Raw genomic sequence first — 19,689 nt, 5'->3', positions numbered from 1 at the left:
ACTAAATGCATCATCTCATTTTCCCTTCCTAGCAACCCTATGAGGCGAGTGGGTTTCAGTGAGGTTAACCAACTTGAGCAGATTCCCAGAGCGTGTTGGTGGTGGAGATGTGATTCAAGCCAAGTCAGTTGGATTCCAGGTGCCTTTTCTGGTGTTTCTGTAAGAGTAGACTGTGGGACGTACTGCCTCAGAATCTCCTGGATCGTTCATCTAAGATGCAGATTCCCAGGCCCACCCAAGCAAGTACCCCTTGCAAGATCTGCAGAGGCCCCAGGAATTTGCAGTTAAACAAGCTCTCCAGGGACTCTTGGCGTGCTAAGGTCCGAGAATTACTCAGTGAAACCAGCACTGGAGTGAGGGTGTTCTAATGCTTCCCATTAGCTCTGGGGAAAGATCACGGAGAAAGGGGCTTACGTGCAATGTGGGTGGTTGCGTTGGCTACAAGTGGGACTGTGCAAGGAATTACCAGACCCTGGAATGAGGCGTCAGATGATACTCTGGACTGTATTTAGCAGAGGACTTAAAAAAATGGTTCCTTCCCCTCAGACTGGTCTTCATTAGGAACCCAAAATTATATTGAAAATAGTATAAAAATTCAAAGATGTACTGAAAATAATTAGACTCTAGGAAATAGTTGTTTACTGAATTTAAAAATATGAAGATTACTCCACAGTCTGTGACCTCTAAGGGAAAGAGGGTCATGTGTTCTTAGAACCAAAAGTTTGCCAATCTACATGCAACTTTCAGGGTCCTTAAAAAACAAAAAAAGCCAATAGTGCCACTGATTCTTCTCCTTCTTGATATGTCTAGTATTGAGATATATAAATTGCTATGATTTTTTAGACTAAAAAACCCCAGAATTTATATCTTGAAATGAGTCTTAAACTTGAAACTTGGATGACGACACACGTTTTAATGACACAGCCTCTGCCTTTTTAGAAGTTTGTTTTGGAATTGTTTTTAGAGTATATTCGTGAGCCACACATGAAAAAGTTTCATTACTTTAGTGAAGTCCAACTTTTAACTTGGAAACTATTATTCAGGTTTTTTAAAATAAATTTATTTATTTGTTTTTGGCTGCGTTGGGTCTTCGTTGCTGCACGCGGGCTTTCTCTAGTTGTGGCTAGCCGGGACTACTCTGTTCCGGTGCACAGGCTTCTCATTGCGGTCTTGTTGCCGAGCACGGGCTCTAGGTGCGCAGGCTTCAGTAGTTGTGGCGCAGGGGCTTAGTTGTTCCACGGCCTGTGGGATCTTCCCGGACCAGGGCTCGAACCCGTGTCCCCTGCACTGGCAGGCAGATTCTTAACCACTGTGCCACCAGGGAAGCCCTATTATTCAGTTTGAGTAGTCTCCTTTTATAAGAGACTTAAGCCTGGATACATTTTGGGTATTGTGAAAATAAAGCTCATTCTCAAAAGATGAAAGCTTTGTCATTCATTTTGTTGAGAGGGGTCTTGCACAGGAAGTGCAGTAAAACAATACTAGTTCCGGTTTATTGAGCTCTTACTATGTATGTCCCAGTCACTGTTCAGTGATTTTGCATATATTTCCAAATCTCATAACATCCCAGTGAACTGGGTACTAGTGTTTTCTGCACTTCGCAGGTAAAGAAGATGAGGCACAGGGGAATTAGATAAAAGCACTGGTAAGTAGTGAAGCCAGGATTCAAACCCAGGTCCTGAGCTTCAAACTACTACGCTTCCACTTTGCTTGAAAAGAGGTGCTGTTTTTGTCTACTAGCTCAGTGCCCAGTGTCTGTAGGCATTCATACAATATCCATGATAGCATCAAGGGAAAAAGAAAAAGATTGTACTCATGCACTGATTATTTAAGAAAAGAACCTAAACCACTATTGAATTAGAACAGACATTTCAGAGGGACTGCATGCCTCTGTTCCCCCAGGAATAGAGTTATTTCGTTAACTATTTTCTGAAGGGTTTTTCTTTTTCTTTTTTTAATTTCCTTGACTGATGCAGAACATCTGGCTGACTGTGAAGGAATGTTCACTACAGTAGTAAAATTGACATGCTTCATTATAAGACAGTCTGGCTTGTGAAACATGAAGGAAACACAATACGTGTGATCAGCCAGGATTTAAAATAAACCAAGAAAATATTTATGCCGATTTTAATTTCTTTAAAAAAGCTTATGTACAACATAAGCACAGTATATGTGAATGGTGGTTAGGGGGATATTAATAGTGTGTATTAATTAGCCAAGTAAAAGGGTAATAATTTTCTAGTTTTTAAACAGTGAATGGAACTGTCACTTAGGTTTAATGTGTTTACAAAATCATGTGCAATCACTTAATATAATGAATTGTATGTATGGAATTGTTTAAATGAGGGGCTCAATTAGATTGTTATAATGTATAGCTGTTAAGGGGAAAGAAAGAGTGAATCCAAATGAAGGTAGAGACAGAATTTAGGGAGGCAAAGTTTAGAATCTGGCTGGACTTCCAAACTCAGTGGTCCTAAGACATCAATAAAAGTCATGCTTATAAAAGTTCCAGAGGACGTGTCAGTTCTCAAGGAGTCTGTTCATCTTCAAGCCTCTCCTCTTATGTTCATCGTGGTAATCCCAGAGGAACTATTACGTGGCTGTGGTGAAAGAATGCAAGTCCACTGATACTAGATAAACTGTGATAAAAATTCATCTTATGATTAAGCTAATGCTCAAGCATGGAGTATTACCAATACTTAAGCATTGGGAAATGCTTCCAGCATCGCAAGCCTTATGCACAGAGCATGGTGTAAACGTGGTCGTAGTCACATTTAGCCTCTCTGGCCTCTCAGCCATTGTTTGTCTGCCTTCACTTTGGTGAGGAGCTCATGGATGAGCTTCTGCCCTTGTTTCCAAGGGGAATGGTAGAACATAGGTTGGTGCTGGGAGAAGTAGAGGGGTCTCGTGGAGAGAAGCTCAGCACAAATACATTGTCTTCATTCAGAAAATAACTTTGCTTTTTTCTGGGCTCTAAAGACCATCTTTCTGTTTCTCAAGTGGAGTCTCCTAGGTGTAGACTCTTCCTCTTCAGCATTTTAAATCTTTTCTTTTGGTCTACATCTTTACCCTCTATCTTCTCAAACACAGATCTCCCCTACCTTGAAACTTTTCACCATTTCATTACCACTCAACCAAAAGCCCAAGCCTGGATGAACTCCATTTTAGCCCCTGAACAGCTGATCACTGCTGGAGAAAATCATCTGTCTGTTTTAGTTTAAATCTGTTATCTCAGAACCCAAATGGATGTTCCTTGGTGCCAGACAGTCCTACCAGCTTTCTCTAGCAAATTCATGGTTCCTTTCTGTGAGAATTTCATTTCAAACTTTCTCTTTCCTCAAACCTCCTACATTCCATTCCTCCTTCCCTGACTCCACTTTCAGCTGATGGCCTCACCTCTAATTTCATTGAAAAAGATGAAAAGCCATAAAAAAGAACTCACTCATCTTCTCACCACCAAATCCACTAGTTGACCTGGGCCTGTGTGGAGTCCTTTTTCCTCTCACCTGCTCATCATTCTCGCCCTCTCTATTGCTTTATCCCAACAACTTATAAAGGTGATCTGGGGGCTTCCATTTTCAACCATCTCCATACTTCCTCCATCAACAACCCATTCAGCACCATACTTTTAAAATGGCTCCCTACGTGTTCTATGTCTTCTTCCTCATTCTTTCCTTCTCATTTCTCCACCGACTCCTGTTTGAACCCTGCTCTTAAAACTCCATTAAAACTGCTCTAAGTTGCCAAATTGGATGGATGCTTATCTGTACTTACCTTCCTTGATTTGGTTGCCAAATCCTATCCAATTCCCTTTTCTTTCTTTCCTGGACTCTCTCTTGAGATATGTGACCTCTACACCTTCTGGGTTTCTTTTGTCTCTCGGCTGTTCTCTGGCCTCAATCCTGAACAGGGTCCTTTCCCTCTCTGTGCTCTCTTCCCAGATGGCTTTAATCTTCCCATGGCTTTCATCATCTCTGTGCCAACGATGCCCTCATTTATATTTCTGGCCTAAACCATTTCCCGTTTGCCCACTAGACAATTCCACTGGAACATCTCACAGGCATTTTAAACTTAAGATGTTTGAAAGTCTCCCTCACCTTTACACCCCACTCATTTACCTCCAAAATTTATATTGAATGTGTCATTTATTTCTATCCCTCCAGGACCATCCCAGTTTTAACTACTCTTTTTCTCTCATCTGGATTAGCAATAGTTTCCCTTGTCATCTCCACGATTCTACTTTTGCCCCTTTCTGTTCTAGTCTCCACACAGCAGACTGAGTGATCTTTTGAAGACAAGCTGGGTAATGTCTGCTGCTCGAAACTCTTGGGTGGCTTCCCGCATACTGCAATAAAATCTCCTTGCCATGGCTTACGAGGCCAGTGGTAAATTCCCCCAGACCAGCTCTCAACCCCTTAATCTTCACTCTCCCTTTGTTCACTGGGCTCCACCCTGACCCTTACACTCCTTCCAACACTGTGGAAGGGGAGTGAGTTGACCCCTGCATATGCATGACCATTCACTGGGATGTAGGAGGAGGAAGATGGAATTTCCACATTCTTTTTCATCTCCTCCTTTACCATTTCTATTTTTGAATATGTTTTCTAATGGAATTAATGAGTATAATACATGTATATAATTTATAAGTAAATAAATATAAACATGGAAGGTGCTCACTCTAAAATTTTTTCTGATTAGATGTGTGATTTAAATTTGGAGAAGAATGCTCTAATATGCCAAGGTTTTGACTTTCTTTTTAAATTCTTCTTCTTTTGTTTTTTGTTTTTGTGTGTGTGTGTGTGTGTTTTAATCTCAAAGCCTTTATGCAAATAGGCTCCTTTGCCACGAAAACTTGGACACCAGCTCAGAGAAGACTTCCCTGACCATCCATCAAATGCCCTCGTCCTTCATCTCTTTCTTCAGGCATTTTATGCTTGTACAGCATCTGTCAGTGTGGAATTGTGTGTTTATTTATGTGTACATTACTTGTCTCCATGGGGCAGGGCATGGTTGTTTAGGTTCGGTCTCTGCACAGTGCTTGGCACAGAGCAGGCATTTGTAAAAAATATTTTTAACTGAATGAATGAACTTGAGTCATATTTACCATGACTTCACTGAGATCTTTTGTCTCTTCCATGTGACTGCTCATGTCATTTCTCCTTACATGGAACCACTTTCCTCTTTCTTTTAAAAGCCCAGACCTTGTGTTTTAATGTCTACCATTCCCCCAACTTTGCATCTGCATCCACGCTCCACCCTCAATCTGCCCTCCCAACCCCCTAGCCTGCGGTTTCCTATCATGACTTGCATTCTCATGGAATTTACCCCATAATCACTGGATTTACCACTTGTCCGGCTTCTTTGGATGGATGCTTATTCACATCTTCTTTTTATCTCTTTACCTCACCTTTGCTTCTTAGATATGCCTATCAGGTTTTCCTGGTTCTGAGCTCATAGCCTGAAAGCCTAAGAGCCCTTGACCCCATCTAGGCTTCTGAAATCTCGAACCTAATTTCCATCTACTCCATTATTACCTAGCTTGCTCCGAAAGGGAGATTCAACACAGCTAACCTCTTTCAGACACCTGGGTTCACACTGTTCTCCTTTGAGGCTGGCCTACCAACACTTGTCACTTATATCACACATGTAGACTTGAATTTCCGGTAAGATTTTGAAGTTACATTCTATATATAATAAGCCCACTACTTATTCACTTACTTATGTATTTATTTATTCAAGCACTATGTTAACACGGTAACTCAAAACACTAAATCTAAGCCTTTGGGAGCATCAGAAGGTCTCTTTTTGTTCTACCAAGAATTGGAGCTTTAGTTTTATTTATACTTTGACAGTACAGCCAGTTACCCTGGGAACTGTCAAGTGTGTTTGTAGCAATGTGGACTGAAAAAAAATCTCCAAGTGTTAGCCACATGGGGTACATTTTATTTCAGCAGTAAATTTAATTTTTTTTGGTTTCGTTTCCATAATGGGCATAGCTTCGAGAACTCATTTCTATGACATATGGAATTTCTCCATGCTTTGGGAACTGGAACATGTGTGTCAATAAAAGAGACCCCTCTCTCACATTCCAGCCCTTCAGCAATCTCCCCATCAGCTTTGTCAACTGTCTGGTCCTCTGATAATCAGAGCACTGCTCCCTCTGAAGGGCTGGGTGCACGTGCCCTGGAATGGAATTATTAATAGTATCTCTAGTTACTCCACAGAGGCCATTCTCTTCATTTCTTAAATAAATCAATGGATTTTCTGCCCTTTTTCTAAAATCCTTATTTTACAGTAAAAATTGGTTATCTTAAAATGGAATTTTCTTTTTTTATTATGTATTTTTAAAATTCATTGCTCTATCTTCAGCATCTAGAAGACTACCTGGCAATTGTAAGCACTCTAATTATTTACTGGAAACATAAATGAACATCTCCTCCTTCCTTAAGATGTTAAAGACCAATATATTTGACATTGCCAATACGATGCTGCATCACTCATCTCTGCTTAGTAAAATAAATTTTTCTTTATTTAAATAAACTGTTCATTTACATTTACTTACAAAAAGCAATATAAGTAAAAGTGGTACTTCTGTAATAATATTTTTCCTTTGGTTGTAAAAGAAACAGATACTTAGAGAAAATTTAGAAGATAGCTAATCCCATCAACCAGAGCTAATCATTGCTAACATTTTGGTATATTTCCTTTCGGCTGTCTTAATGGGCAAATCTCCAAATAATCTTCCTTATATAAATAATTTTCCATCCCACAATGTGGTATCTGATGTAAGCATTGTTTCATGTCATTAAACATTTTTCATAAACATGATTTTTCATGGTTTCTTAATATTCTTCCCTATAGATGGATGTCTATATATATGTATTACTTTAATTGTCCTATCTTTAGGCATATATATGATGTACATTATTATGATATATCACATATTGTAAGTTATTTTATATTAATAATCTAAATTATATATTAGAAAATATTATACTATATTGTGTTATAATGTGTATATATATATTTTTAATAGATCTTTATTGGAGTATAACTGCTTCACAATACTGTGTTAGCTTCTGTTGCACAACAAAGCAAATCAGCCATATGCATACACATGTCCCCATAACCCCTCCCTCTTGAGTCTCCCTCCCATCGTCCCTATCCCACCCCTCTAGGTCCTTCCAAAGCACGGAGCTGATCTCCCTGTGCTATTCTGCTGTTTCCCACCAGCCAACTATTTTACATTCGGTAGTGTATATATTTCGATGCTACTCTCACTTCCCTCCAGCTTCCCCCTCCCACCCCAAGCATATGTATATAACACTTTCATTTCCCCACCTTTAGACATTTAGGCTGTTAACAGATTACTCCACAGTATTTTTTTGGTGTGTGTACCTTAAATTCTGTACACATTTCAGATGATTTCTTTAGAACAGATTCTTAGAAGTAGAATCACTGTGTTAAAGGATATGAATATTTTTAAGACTCTTGACCTGCATTGCTAAATTACGTATTTAGAAATGTTGAAATAATTTAGTCTGACTAGAAATGTGTGAAAGTGTCTAAACTCCCTTACTCTAGCTAGCACTGATTATTGCCTTTTTAAAAATGGATTAAAAAGGTACTGTTATTTTAATTTCAATTTTTTAATCTTGACTACTAATGAGGCTGAATACTTTTTCTGCACTCAAAGTCTCCTTTGAATTATTTGCTCATGTCTTTGGCCCACTGATTATTGATTTGCACGAACCCACAGTATCTTAAGGATATTAAACTTGTCTTTCATACTTGTTACACATATTTTCAAGTTACTAAATAGATTTTGTTTTATACATTTTATATTTTTTGTAGTTAAATATATTAATCCTCTACTCTTAGACATTACTTACAGGTTTAATCAGAAAAAAAAAGAAAAAAGAAAAATAAAGAAAGAAAGGAAGAAAGGAAGGAAGGAAGGAAGGAAGAAAAAGAGAAAGAAAGAAAAAGAAAGAAAGAAAGAAAGAAAGAAAGAAAGAAAGAAAGAAACGAAGAAAGAAAGGAAGAAGGAAGGAAAGAAAGAAAAGCATGTACAAAGGATAATGTAACAAATACTCATGACCTTGTGGGCCAAATTTAACAAATGCTAATACTTTGCTTCTGATTTTTTAAAAACAAAATTATAGATGAAATTGAGATCTCCTTAATTTTCTTCCCAGTAACATTTCCCTCCTTCCTTTCCCCAGTTCCTCGTTATCCAGAGGCAATGCCATCATGAATTTGGTGTGATTCTAAATATGCTGTTGTATTTTTATCACAAGTATATGTACCCATAAATAATGCATAATACTGCTCAGTGTGTTTTAAAAATTTATGCAAGCTATCATACTATTCATATCATACTTTTGCAACTTGCTTATTAAAAATCAATATTATGTTTTTAAGATTTATTCCATGTTACTACACATAGGTCTAATTAATTCACTTTCACTGCCTGTGTAGCATGACTATATCACATTTTTCTGTGCCCTTCTAATGATGAACATTTGCATTGTTCCCGATTTTTTGGCACAAACAATGTTCAGGTAATATCTGTATATGTCTTCTGGTGCAAGTATGTGAGAGTTTCACCTAGAAATGTAATTGCAAGATAGTAGGGTACATGAATTTATAATATAACCAGCTATTGCCAGATTGCCCTTTTAAAAAGGTTGTAAAGGAAAATTTGTCTTAAACCTTGTCTAGGACAGAACATTTTTATATGTTATAATATAAAACCTCCTTGTGGAAAGAAATGAGCATTTCTTACTTAAATGTTCTGAAAGAAAGAAAGAAAGAAAAAGAAAGAAAGAAAGAAAGGAGGGAGGGAGGGAGGGAAAGGAAGGAAGGAAGGGAAGAAAGAAAGATATGTGAGGTGATGGATATGTTAATTAACTAGATAGGGGGAATCCTTTGTGGGGGAAAATGCTTAAGGGTTTTTTTCTGATAAGTTGTAAATGTAATTAAGTAACACTTCTGGAAAGTTACTCACCCACCCTGACTGCCAGCTAGCTGTCATTTATGAATCTAATTATTGACTACGTATATTTTTTTTCTTAAGTACTTTATTCTTTTTTAAGTAGATAAACCTGATTTAGTCTCATATGTCATGTATGAACATTCCTATATTTTCACATGTTTGCCAAAACTTGTATTGCCACAATTTTTTATTCTTGCCAGTCTGATCATTGTAAATGGTATTTCACATTTAACATTTTAAATCAATTATTTCAATGAGTTTTAGTGAGTATAAACATCCTTTCTTAGGTGTTTTGGCCACTTGAGTTTTTGTTCAGTGAATTTTCTGTTCATGTTTTTTGCCCAGTTTTCGCGTGGGTTGTTTGTCTCTTCCTTGTTGATGTGTAGGAGAGTTTTGTGTGTTACACATATTTTATTTTGTTTATTTATTGTTTTTGATTTTAAAATTTTATTTTATTTTATTTTTTATACAGTAGGTTCTTATTAGTCATCAATTTTATACACATCAGTGTATACATGTCAATCCCAATCTCCCAATTCATCCCACCACCCCCCTCCCCCCTGCAGCTTTCCCCCCTTGGTGTCCATATATTTGTTCTCTACATCTGTGTCTCAACTTCTGCCCTGCAAACCGGTTCATCTGTACCATTTTTCTAGGTTCCACATACATGCGTTAATATACGATATTTATTTTTCTCTTTCTGACTTACTTCACTCTGTATGACAGAATCTAGATCCATCCACACCTCTACAAATGACTCAATTTCGTTCCTTTTTATGGCTGAGTAATATTCCATTGTATATATGTACCACAACTTCTTTATCCATTCGTCTGTCGATGGGCATTTAGGTTGCTTCCATGACCTGGCTATTGTAAATAGTGCTGCAATGAACATTGGGGTGCATGTGTCTTTTTGAATTATGGTTTTCTCTGGGTATATGCCCAGTAGTGGGATTGCTGGGTCATATGGTAATTCTATTTTTAGTTTTTTAAGGAACCTCCATACTGTTCTCCATAGTGGCTGTATCAATTTACATCCCCACCAACAGTGCAAGAGGGTTCCCTTTTCTCCACACCCTCTCCAGCATTTGCTGTTTGTAGATTTTCTGATGATGCCCATTCTACCTGGTGTGAGGTGATACCTCATTGTAGTTTTGATTTGAATTTCTCTAATGATTAGTGATGTTGAGCAGCTTTTCATGTGGTTCTTGGCCATCTGTATGTCTTCTTTGGAGAAGTGTCTATTTAGGTCTTCTGCCCATTTTTGGATTGGGTTGTTTGTTTCTTTAATATTGAGCTGCATGAGCTGTTTATATATTTTGGAGATTAATCCTTTGTCCGTTGATTTGTTTGCAAATATTTTCTCCCATTCTGAGGGTTGTCTTTTCGTCTTGTTTATGGTCTCCTTTGCTGTGCAAAAGCTTTGAAGTTTCATTAGGTCCCATTTGTTTATTTTTGTTTCTATTTCCATTACTCTAGGAGGTGGATCAAAAAAGATCTTGCTGTGATTTATGTCAAAGAGTGTTCTTCCTATGTTTTCCTCTAAGAATTTTATAGTGTCCGGTCTTACATTTAGGTCTCTAATCCATTTTGAGTTTATTTTTGTGTATGGTGTTAGGGAGTGTTCTAATTTCATTCTTTTACATGTAGCTGTCCAGTTTTCCCAGCACCACTTATTGAAGAGACTGTCTTTTCTCCATTGTATATCCTTGCCTCCTTTGTCATAGACTAGTTGACCACAGGTGCGTGGGTTTATCTCTGGGCTTTCTATCTTGTTCCATTGATCAGTTTCTGTTTTTGTGCCAGTACCATATTGTCTTCATTACTGTAGCTTTGTAGTATAGTCTGAAGTCAGGGAGCCTGATTCCCCCAGCTCCATTTTTCGTTCTCAAGATTGCTTTGGCTATTCGGGGTCTTTTGTGTTTCCATACAAATTGTGAAATTTTTTGTTCTAGTTCCGTAAAAAGTGCCATTGGTAATTTGATAGGGATTGCATTGAATCTGCAGATTGCTTTGGGTAGTATAGTCATTTTCACAATATTGATTCTTCCAATCCAAGAACATGGTATATCTCTCCATCTGTTGGTATCATCTTTAATTTCTTTCATCAGTGTCTTATAGTTTTCTGCATACAGGGCTTTTGTCTCCCTAGGTAGGTTTATTCCTAGGTATTTTATTCTTTTTGTTGCAGTGGTAAATGGGAGTGTTTCCTTAATTTCTCTTTCAGATTTTTCATCGTTAGTGTATAGGAATGCAAGAGATTTCTGTGCATTAATTTTGTATCCTGCAACTTTACCAAATTCATTGATTAGCTCTAGTAGCTTTCTGGTGGCATTTTTAGGATTCTCTATATATAGTATCATGTCATCTGCAAACAGTGACAGTTTTACTTCTTCTTTTCCAATTTGTATTCCTTTTATTTCTTTTCCTTTTCTGATTGTCGTGGCTAGGACTTCCAAAACTATGTTGAATAATAGTGGTGAGAGTGGACATCCTTGTCTTGTCCCTGGTCTTAGAGGAAATGCTTTCAGTTTTTCACCATTGAGAATGATGTTTGCTGTGGGTTTGTCATATATAGCCTTTATGTTGTGGTAGGTTCCCTCTATGCCCACTTTCTGGAGAGTTTTTATCATAAATGGGTGTTGGATTGTCTCAAAAGCTTTTTCTGCATCTATTGAGATGATCATATGGTTTTTGTTTTTTGTTTTTTAAAAATAATTAATTAATTAATTAATTTATTTTTGGCTCTGTTGGGTCTTCATTTCTGTGTGAGGGCTTTCTCTAGTTGCGGCGAGCGGGGGCCACTCTTCATCACGGTGCGCAGGCCTCTCACTATCGCGGCCTCTCTTGTTGTGGAGCACAGGCTCCAGACGCACAGGCTCAGTAGTTGTGGCTCACGGGCCCAGTTGCTCCGCGGCATGTGGGATCTTCCCAGAGCAGGGCTCGAACCCGTGTCACCTGCATTGGCAGGTGGATTCTCAACCACTGCACCACCAGGGAAGCCCGATCATATGGTTTTTATTCTTCAATTTGTTAATATGGTGTATCACATTGATTGATTTGCATATATTGAAGAATCCTTGCATCCCTGGGATAAATCCCACTTGATTATGGTGTATGATCATTTTAATGTGTTGTTGGATTCTGTTTGCTAGTATTTTGTTGAGGAGTTTTGCATCTATATTCATCAGTGATATTGGTCTGTAATTTTCTTTTTTTGTAGTATCTTTGTCTGGTTTTGGTATCAGGGTGATGGTGGCCTCATAGAATGAATTTGGGAGTGTTCCTTCCTCTGCAATTTTTTGGAAGGGTTTGAGAAGGATGGGTGTTAGCTCTTCTCTAAATGTTTGATAGAATTCACCTGTGAAGCCATCTGGTCCTGGACTTTGGTTTGTTGGAAGATTTTTAATCACAGTTTCAATTTCATTACTTGTGATTGGTTTGTTCATATTTTCTATTTCTTCCTGGTTCAGTCTTGGAAGGTTATACCTTTCTAAGAATTTGTCCATTTCTTCCAGGTTGTCCATTTCATTGGCATACAGTTGCTTGTAGTAGTCTCTTAGGATGCTTTGTATTTCTGCGGTGTCTGTTGTAACTTCTCCTTTTTCATTTCTGATTTTTTTGATTTGCGTCCTCTCCCTTTTTTTCTTGATGAGTCTGGCTAATGGTTTATCAATTTTGTTTATCTTCTCAAAGAACCAGCTTTTAGTTTTATTGATCTTTGCTACAGTTTTCTTTGTTTCTATTTCATTTATTTCAGCTCTGATCTTTATGATTTCTTTCCTTCTGCTAACTTTGGGTTTTGTTTGTTCTTCTTTCTCTAGTTTCTTTAGGTGTAAGGTTAGATGGTTTACTTGAGATTTTTCTTGTTTCTTGAGGTTGGCTTGTATAGCTATAAACTTCCCTCTTAGAACTGTTTTTGCTGCATCCCACAGGTTTTGGATCGTCGTGTTTTCATTGTCATTTGTCTCTAGGTACTTTTTGATTTCGTCTTTGATTTCTTCAGTGATCTCTCGGTTATTAAGTAACGTATAGTTTAGCCTCCACGTGTTTGTGTTTTTTAGGTTTTTTTTTTCCGTGTAATTCATTTCTAATCTCATAGCGTTGTGGTCAGAAAAGATGCTTGATATAATTACAATTTTCTTAAATTTTCTGAGGCTTGATTTGTGACCCAAGATGTGATCTATCCTGGAGAATGTTCCATGTGCACTTGAGAAGAAAGTGTTATCTGCTCTTTTTGGATGGAATGTCCTATAAATATCAATTAAATCTATCTGGTCTATTGTGTCATTTAAAGCTTCTGTTTCCTTATTTATTTTCATTTTGGATGATCTGTCCATTGGTGTAAGTGAGCTGTTAAAGTCCCCCACTATTATTGTGTTACTGTCGATTTCCTCTTTTATAGCTGTTAGCAGTTGCCTTATGTATTGTGGTGCTCCTATGTTGGCTGCATATATATTTATAATTGTTATACCTTCTTCTTGGATTGATCCCTTGATCATTATGTAGTGTCCTTCCTTGTCTCTTGTAATAGTCTTTATTTTAAAGTCTATTTTGTCTGATATGAGAATTGCTACTCCAGCTTTCTTTTGATTTCCATTTGCATGGAATATCTTTTTCCATCCCCTCACTTTCAGTCTGTATGTGTTCCTAGGTCTGAAGTGGGTCTCTTGTAGACAGCATATATGTGGGTCTTGTTTTTGTATCCATTCAGCAAGCCTGTGTCTTTTGGTTGGAGCATTTAATCCATTCACGTTTAAGGTAATTATCGATATGTATGTTCCTATGACCATTTTCTTAATTGTTTTGGGTTTGTTTTTGTAGGTCCTTTTCTTCTCTTGTGTTTCCCACTTAGAGAAGTTCCTTTAGCATTTGTTGTAGAGCTGGTTTGGTGGTGCTGAATTCTCTTAGCTTTTGCTTGTCTGTAAAGCTGTTGATTTCTCCTTCGAATCTGAATGAGATCCTTGCCGGGTAGAGTAATCTTTGTTGTAGGTTCTTCCCTTTCATTACTTTAAGTATATCATGCCACTCCCTTCTGGCTTGTAGAGTTTCTGCTGAGAAATCAGCTGTTTATCTTATGGGAGTTTCCTTGTATGTTATTTGTCGTTTTTCCCTTGCTGCTTTCAATACTTTTTCTTTGTCTTTAATTTTTGCCAGTTTGATTACTACGTGTCTCGGCGTGTTTCTCCTTGGGTTTATCCTGTATGGGACTCGTTGCGTTTCCTGGACTTAGGTGGCTATTTCCTTCCCATGTTAGGGAAGTTTTTGACTATAATCTCTTCAAATATTTTCTCGGGTCCTTTCTCTCTCTCTTCTCCTTCTGGGACCCCTATAATGTGAATGTTGTTGCATTTAATGTTGTCCCAGAGGTCTCTTAGGCTGTCTTCATTTCTTTTCATTCTTTTTTCTTTATTCTGTTCTGCAGCAGTGAATTCCACCATTCTGTCTTCCAGGTCACTTATCCGTTCTTCTGCCTCAGTTATTCTGCTATTGATTCCTTCTAGTGTAGTTTTCATTTCAGTTATTGTATTGTTCATCTCTGTTTGTTCTTTAATTCTTCTAGGTCTTTGTTAAACATTTCTTGCATCTTCTCGATCTTTGCCTCCATTCTTTTTCCGAGGTCCTGGATCATCTTCACTATCATTATTCTGAATTCTTTTTTGGAAGGTTGCCTATCTCCACTTCATTTAGTTGTTTTTCTGGGGTTTTATCTTGTTTCTTCATCTGGTACATAGCTCTCTGCCTTTTCATCTTGTCTATCTTTCTTTGAATGTGGTTTTTGTTCCACAGGCTGCAGGATTGTAGTTCTTCTTGCTTATGCTGTCTGCCCTCTGGTGGATGAGGCTATCTAAGAGGCTTGTGCAAGTTTCATGATGGGAGGGACTGGTGGTGGGTAGAGCTGACTGTTGCTCTGGTGGGCAGAGCTCAGTAAAACTGTAATGATGATGGGTGGGGCTGGGTTTCCTCCCTGTTGGTTGTTTGGCCTGAGGCAATCCAACACTGGAGCCTACCTGGGCTCTTTGGTGGGGCTAATGACGGACTCTGGGAGGGCTCACGCCAAGGAGTACTTCCCAGAACTTCTGCTGCCAGTGTCCTTGTCCCCACGGTGAGCCACAGCCACCCCCTGCCTCTGCAGGAGACCCTCCAACACTAGCAGGTAGATCTGGTTCAGTCTCCTATGAAGTCACTGCTCCTTCCCCTGGGTCCCGATGCGCACACTACTTTGTGTGTGCCCTCCCAGAGTGGAGTCTCTGTTTCTTTCAGTCCTGTCAAAGTCCTGCAATCAAATCCCACTAGACTTCAAAGTCAGATTCTCTAGGAATTCCTCCTCCCATTGCCGGACCCCCAGGTTGGGAAGCCTGATGTGGGGCTCAGAACCTTCACTCCAGTGGGTGGACTTCTGTGGTATAAGTGTTCTCCAGTCTGTGGTCACCCACCCAGCAGTTATGGGATTTGATTTTACTGTGATTGTGCCCCTCCTACCATCTCATTGTGGCTTCTCCTTTGTCTTTGGATGAGGGGTATCTTTTTTGGTGTGTTCCAGAGTCTTCCTGTTGATGATTGTCCAGCAGCTAGTTGTGATTCTGGTGTTCTCACAAGAGGGAGGGAAAGCACGTCTTTCTACTCCGCCATCTTGGTTCAGGGCCCTTACACATATTTTAAGTAACTTCTCCCAGGTTGTGCTTGCCTTTTAACTTTGTTGTGGTGTAATTTGTCATACAGAAATTTAAACTTTTTATGTACTCGAATCTATTCATATTTCCTTTATGATTTCTGTTCACTTAAGTCTTAAATTCTTTCTTATCCTTAAGTCACAAAGACAACTATGGCTATTTTCTTCTAATTGTTGTAAAGTTTCATTGATTACACTTAGAGCTTTATCTGGAGTTAGTTTATTTATTATAGTGTCTAAGTGGGATCTAATTTTATCTTTTCCATCTGAAAAGTCACATGTCCCCCATACTATTTTTAAAATATTTTATTTTCTCCTCACTGATTGGAAATCTCCTTTCTATCATCTACCAAGTGTCCATATATGCTTGGAACTATCTCTGGACTCTTTATTCCTTATTAGTATGAATTTAGCCCTATAGCAATAATCACCTCCTCATCTTATTGTGCTTTTAGAATAAGTTTTCATTTCCTAGTAGAAAAATTTTCTCCTCTCTGTTCTTTTTCAGAACTGTTTTTGTTATTCTCAAATCTAGGATCACTTTGTCAAACTCTATGAAGAAATTCTGTTGCTATTATGATTGGAAATAAATTGTATTTATGATTTGAGAGAAAATTTCCATTTGTGTAATCAGTGTTTCTAGCCATGAGAAGGGCATATCTTTCCATTAATCCAGGTTTAAAAAAAATGTTTTTATTACTATTTAAAATTAAGAAAAGTAGTCAAGATAGGTAGGTTATTTTCCCATAACAAACACCAAAACTTCTGTCTTTAACAAAACAGATGATTGTTCCTTCATCATGCAAAGTGTGTGGTGGGTCTGGGTGGTTCTCCAGAGCAGCAGTCCTCTATGTGGTAGTTTGGGGTTCCAGGCTGTGTCCATCTTCTGGCAACTCAATATCAACATTTGCTTCTGCAGTCCCCATGGTAGGGGAAGAAAGGGAAGATGGAGAATGGAACACTGGCTTTGAAAAGCTTCTGCCTGGAGCGACACATATCCCTTCTCATATATCATTGGCTGAAGCAAGTCACATGACCAAGGCTTACTTCAAGAGGCAGGGAATTGTAATCTTACAAGCCAGAGTAGAGAAAACCCAGATATATTGGTGGTGGTCCCGATGTCACCATGGTGTATGCTCGTGCTCTAGCTCTGCCACTGACTATGTAGGTGACCTACGAGAGGTCCCTATGCTTCCAATTTTAACATCTGGAAAGTGACAGGATTTATTTACTTATTCAATTGATACTCATCATTTATTGAGAGCCTACCGTGTGCCAGGCACTGTGTGACCCTGGAAATATAATGGTAAACATAGTGCATCCCTTGCCCTCAAGCAGTTTACAATGTAATAGATACCTTACTGTTGATTTTCAGTTCTAAAATTCCAAGATTTTATTAAAAAGAATTCTCAATAACAAACTCTCCAGAGCATTATATTCTAGAGACTTAGGCATTTTTTCAGAAGCGCCTTCCTTTTTTGTATACCTGAATCCAGTTGGCTGCAGTATTAATTCTATCACAGCAACAGATACGCACATGCCCATCATTTTCAAATCACTAGTGTATGTACAGACTGGCACATATGGTGAAAAGAAGAAAGCAGACTTTGGACCATTCTCACAGCTATTGTGAATTTCATGGGAAGAACACTTCATAAAATAAAGAGAGTAGAAAATCAATTTGATTGAGAAATACCCAGGCCGATAAACTTTGTCACACAATGCACATTCCAGACATCAAAGTTTTTCTATTACTTATGAATAAACCAAATTATAAAGTTTTAAAAAATTATAAAACATTTTGGTTTGCAGTTAATTTTTCCCTAGAGGAATATTTATTGGTATGAAATAGAAGAAATATGAATAAGTATACTTGTGAGCATGCACAAAAGTGGTTTGCCAAGTTTTTGGGTTTTTTTTCAACCTCTTAGGACTTGAAGCAGTCTGCCGAGGTTTAATTTACATGTTCCCTCTAGTTAAACTACAGTTCACAATGAAACATTTATAAGAATTTGAAGCACTGTCTTTAAACATGATACAAAACTTTAAAATTTGCAGGAAATATGCAAAGAATTCCATTCTACTTTGCATTGATGCAACTATGGCATTTCCTTTATTCTTAATACTACATGTCTAATTCTTAAAGCAAAGCCAAAAAATAGTGATGCAGTAATTGGGTGTGGCTTCAGTGTCTTACAGACCACACTAACTAAACTTCTGATGAATCACACCCATTTCTCATCTTTTTACAATCCTTCAGCACTTAAGAGATATTGAGTTTGTTTTACAATGTAACAGTTTTTGATTAATTTGCTAGTTGTTTGTACTTTGAGTTTATTTAATATTAGTATGTTTGTTCCCCTTCTCAATAGTAAAACAAGGACAAAGACCACAATCATATACTCTCAGAATCTCTGGTTTGATCAGTAAGCATCCAATGCTTATTACTGGGTTTTCTTGAAGGCAAAATAAGGATAATCAGATCTCTGAGTATGAGAAGGACTTACAGAAGCTGGCAATTTACTAAGGAGAGATCAATAACCATTCTCTATTCTCATTATCCATGTTCTTCCCGAGTTATCCAATCTACTGTCATGACATCAAGTGCTATCTTTGACTCCCAAATCCATTATCTCCAGTCATGTCCTTCTTCCTGAAGTCCACAGTGGCAATTCAACCACCATCACGACCTGGCTATCTACACAAACCACTCACACTCAAAATATGTAAGCCAGAATGATTTATCTTCTTCCTCCACATCAGCTTCCTTTGTGGTCTCTCTTTTTCAAGATGGTGCCATCATCCATTGGCCACACAACGCACCTGGAGTCACCCTTGGTTCTTTCAGTTTCCTTATCAGGCACCAAGTCCTGTTGATTCTGTTTCTTTAATGGCTCTTGAATCCATCCTCTTCCTACAACTTCCAACTTTAGTTCAGGCCTTCATTTCCTACCTGACTACAGTAGTTGCTTCCTTTGTAGTCTTCCTGTCTCCAGTCAGGCTTCCTCTAATCATTCTCCCCGTACCCAGGCCTGTGACCTTTCTCATGGGCAGATCTGATCACGGCAGTGAACGTCCACTTCTGGTTACACTCTGTTGACTGGATAGGCGTAGTTCCACATTCTGGTCCTTTCCCAGTGCAAGGGCCTGCTCAGGAGGTCTCGGCCAACTGTGTCCTGAGAGTGATGCCCCTGTTTCCACACTCCTAAAATGCTCTGCCTCACATCATCCTTGTCTGCCTCAACAGAGCTCTTTCCCACCCTGACCTTCCTGTTCACCTTGTCTTCCTTTTCTAGCTTTGTGGTGACAGCAGAGGGCAAGGTGATGAGAGGAAGTACGGACGGATGAAATGAAAAGCACCAAAGAACCTGGAGCTTGATTCCCCAATGCTCTTTCCTTTTCAGCCCTAGAGTTGTCTGTCTTCTTTTGTAAAATGTTTTCTATTCCATACCATGTGTGTGGTTTTTGTGTGGCTCTGAGTGGGCAGTATTATGTCAGTCTGGGAGCCTCAAAGGGCAGTGACCTTGACTACTGATATCACTAGGTCCTGAGTCCACTATAGCAAGACATAGTGGACTATGTGACTAAGTAAATCATTACTTAGTGTTTTCCAATAATAAAAGAAAATAAAGGAATGAAGGGAAAAAACTGAACTATCAAGAAAAGGCAAACTATTTCAAGCTAATCTTGAATCTTGGTTTAAAATAACATGTCCAAGGAAAAAAGCATTTACCTTCTGCTGTGGGAATGTGGACTCCATCATGGCTGTTTCAAAGCTGTGAGCACCCTCTGCCTGGGTCTTCTCCCACAGAGCTCTGAGAAATTGCACAGAATGGCTCTGTATGGACAGGGGCTCAGGAAACAGGCTCTGAAAGGGCATTAATGACAGAAACGTGACATGTTATCTCTTGTCCTAACAGTATTGTTTGATTGACTGCAAAGCACTATTAGGCTTGGTCTGAACTTAAAAATGGTTTAAATTTAAATAAAGCTACAGGGAAATCTGTCTTGAAGATCA

The 19,689-nt window shown here is 38.4% G+C and overlaps 1 protein-coding gene across 1 annotated transcript in view; it reads right to left on the bottom strand.

Annotated features, from left to right (window-relative positions):
• Positions 1-19,689, bottom strand: part of LOC130706712 (ventricular zone-expressed PH domain-containing protein homolog 1-like) — a gene marked incomplete at its 3' end in the record, with an annotated part of 46,134 nt that overhangs the window by 10,305 nt on the left and 16,140 nt on the right. The window contains exon 3 of the mRNA XM_057539414.1: positions 19,405-19,539. Within this exon, the coding sequence (XP_057395397.1) occupies positions 19,405-19,539 (135 nt within the window). The remainder of the gene's footprint in view (positions 1-19,404; positions 19,540-19,689) is intronic.

Source organism: Balaenoptera acutorostrata, unplaced genomic scaffold, assembly GCF_949987535.1.
Source record: "Balaenoptera acutorostrata unplaced genomic scaffold, mBalAcu1.1 scaffold_1247, whole genome shotgun sequence".
Classification (NCBI taxonomy): Eukaryota; Metazoa; Chordata; class Mammalia; order Artiodactyla; family Balaenopteridae; genus Balaenoptera; species Balaenoptera acutorostrata.
The sequence above is the reverse complement of the archived record's forward strand: the minus strand, read 5'-3'. Positions and strand labels throughout refer to the sequence as shown.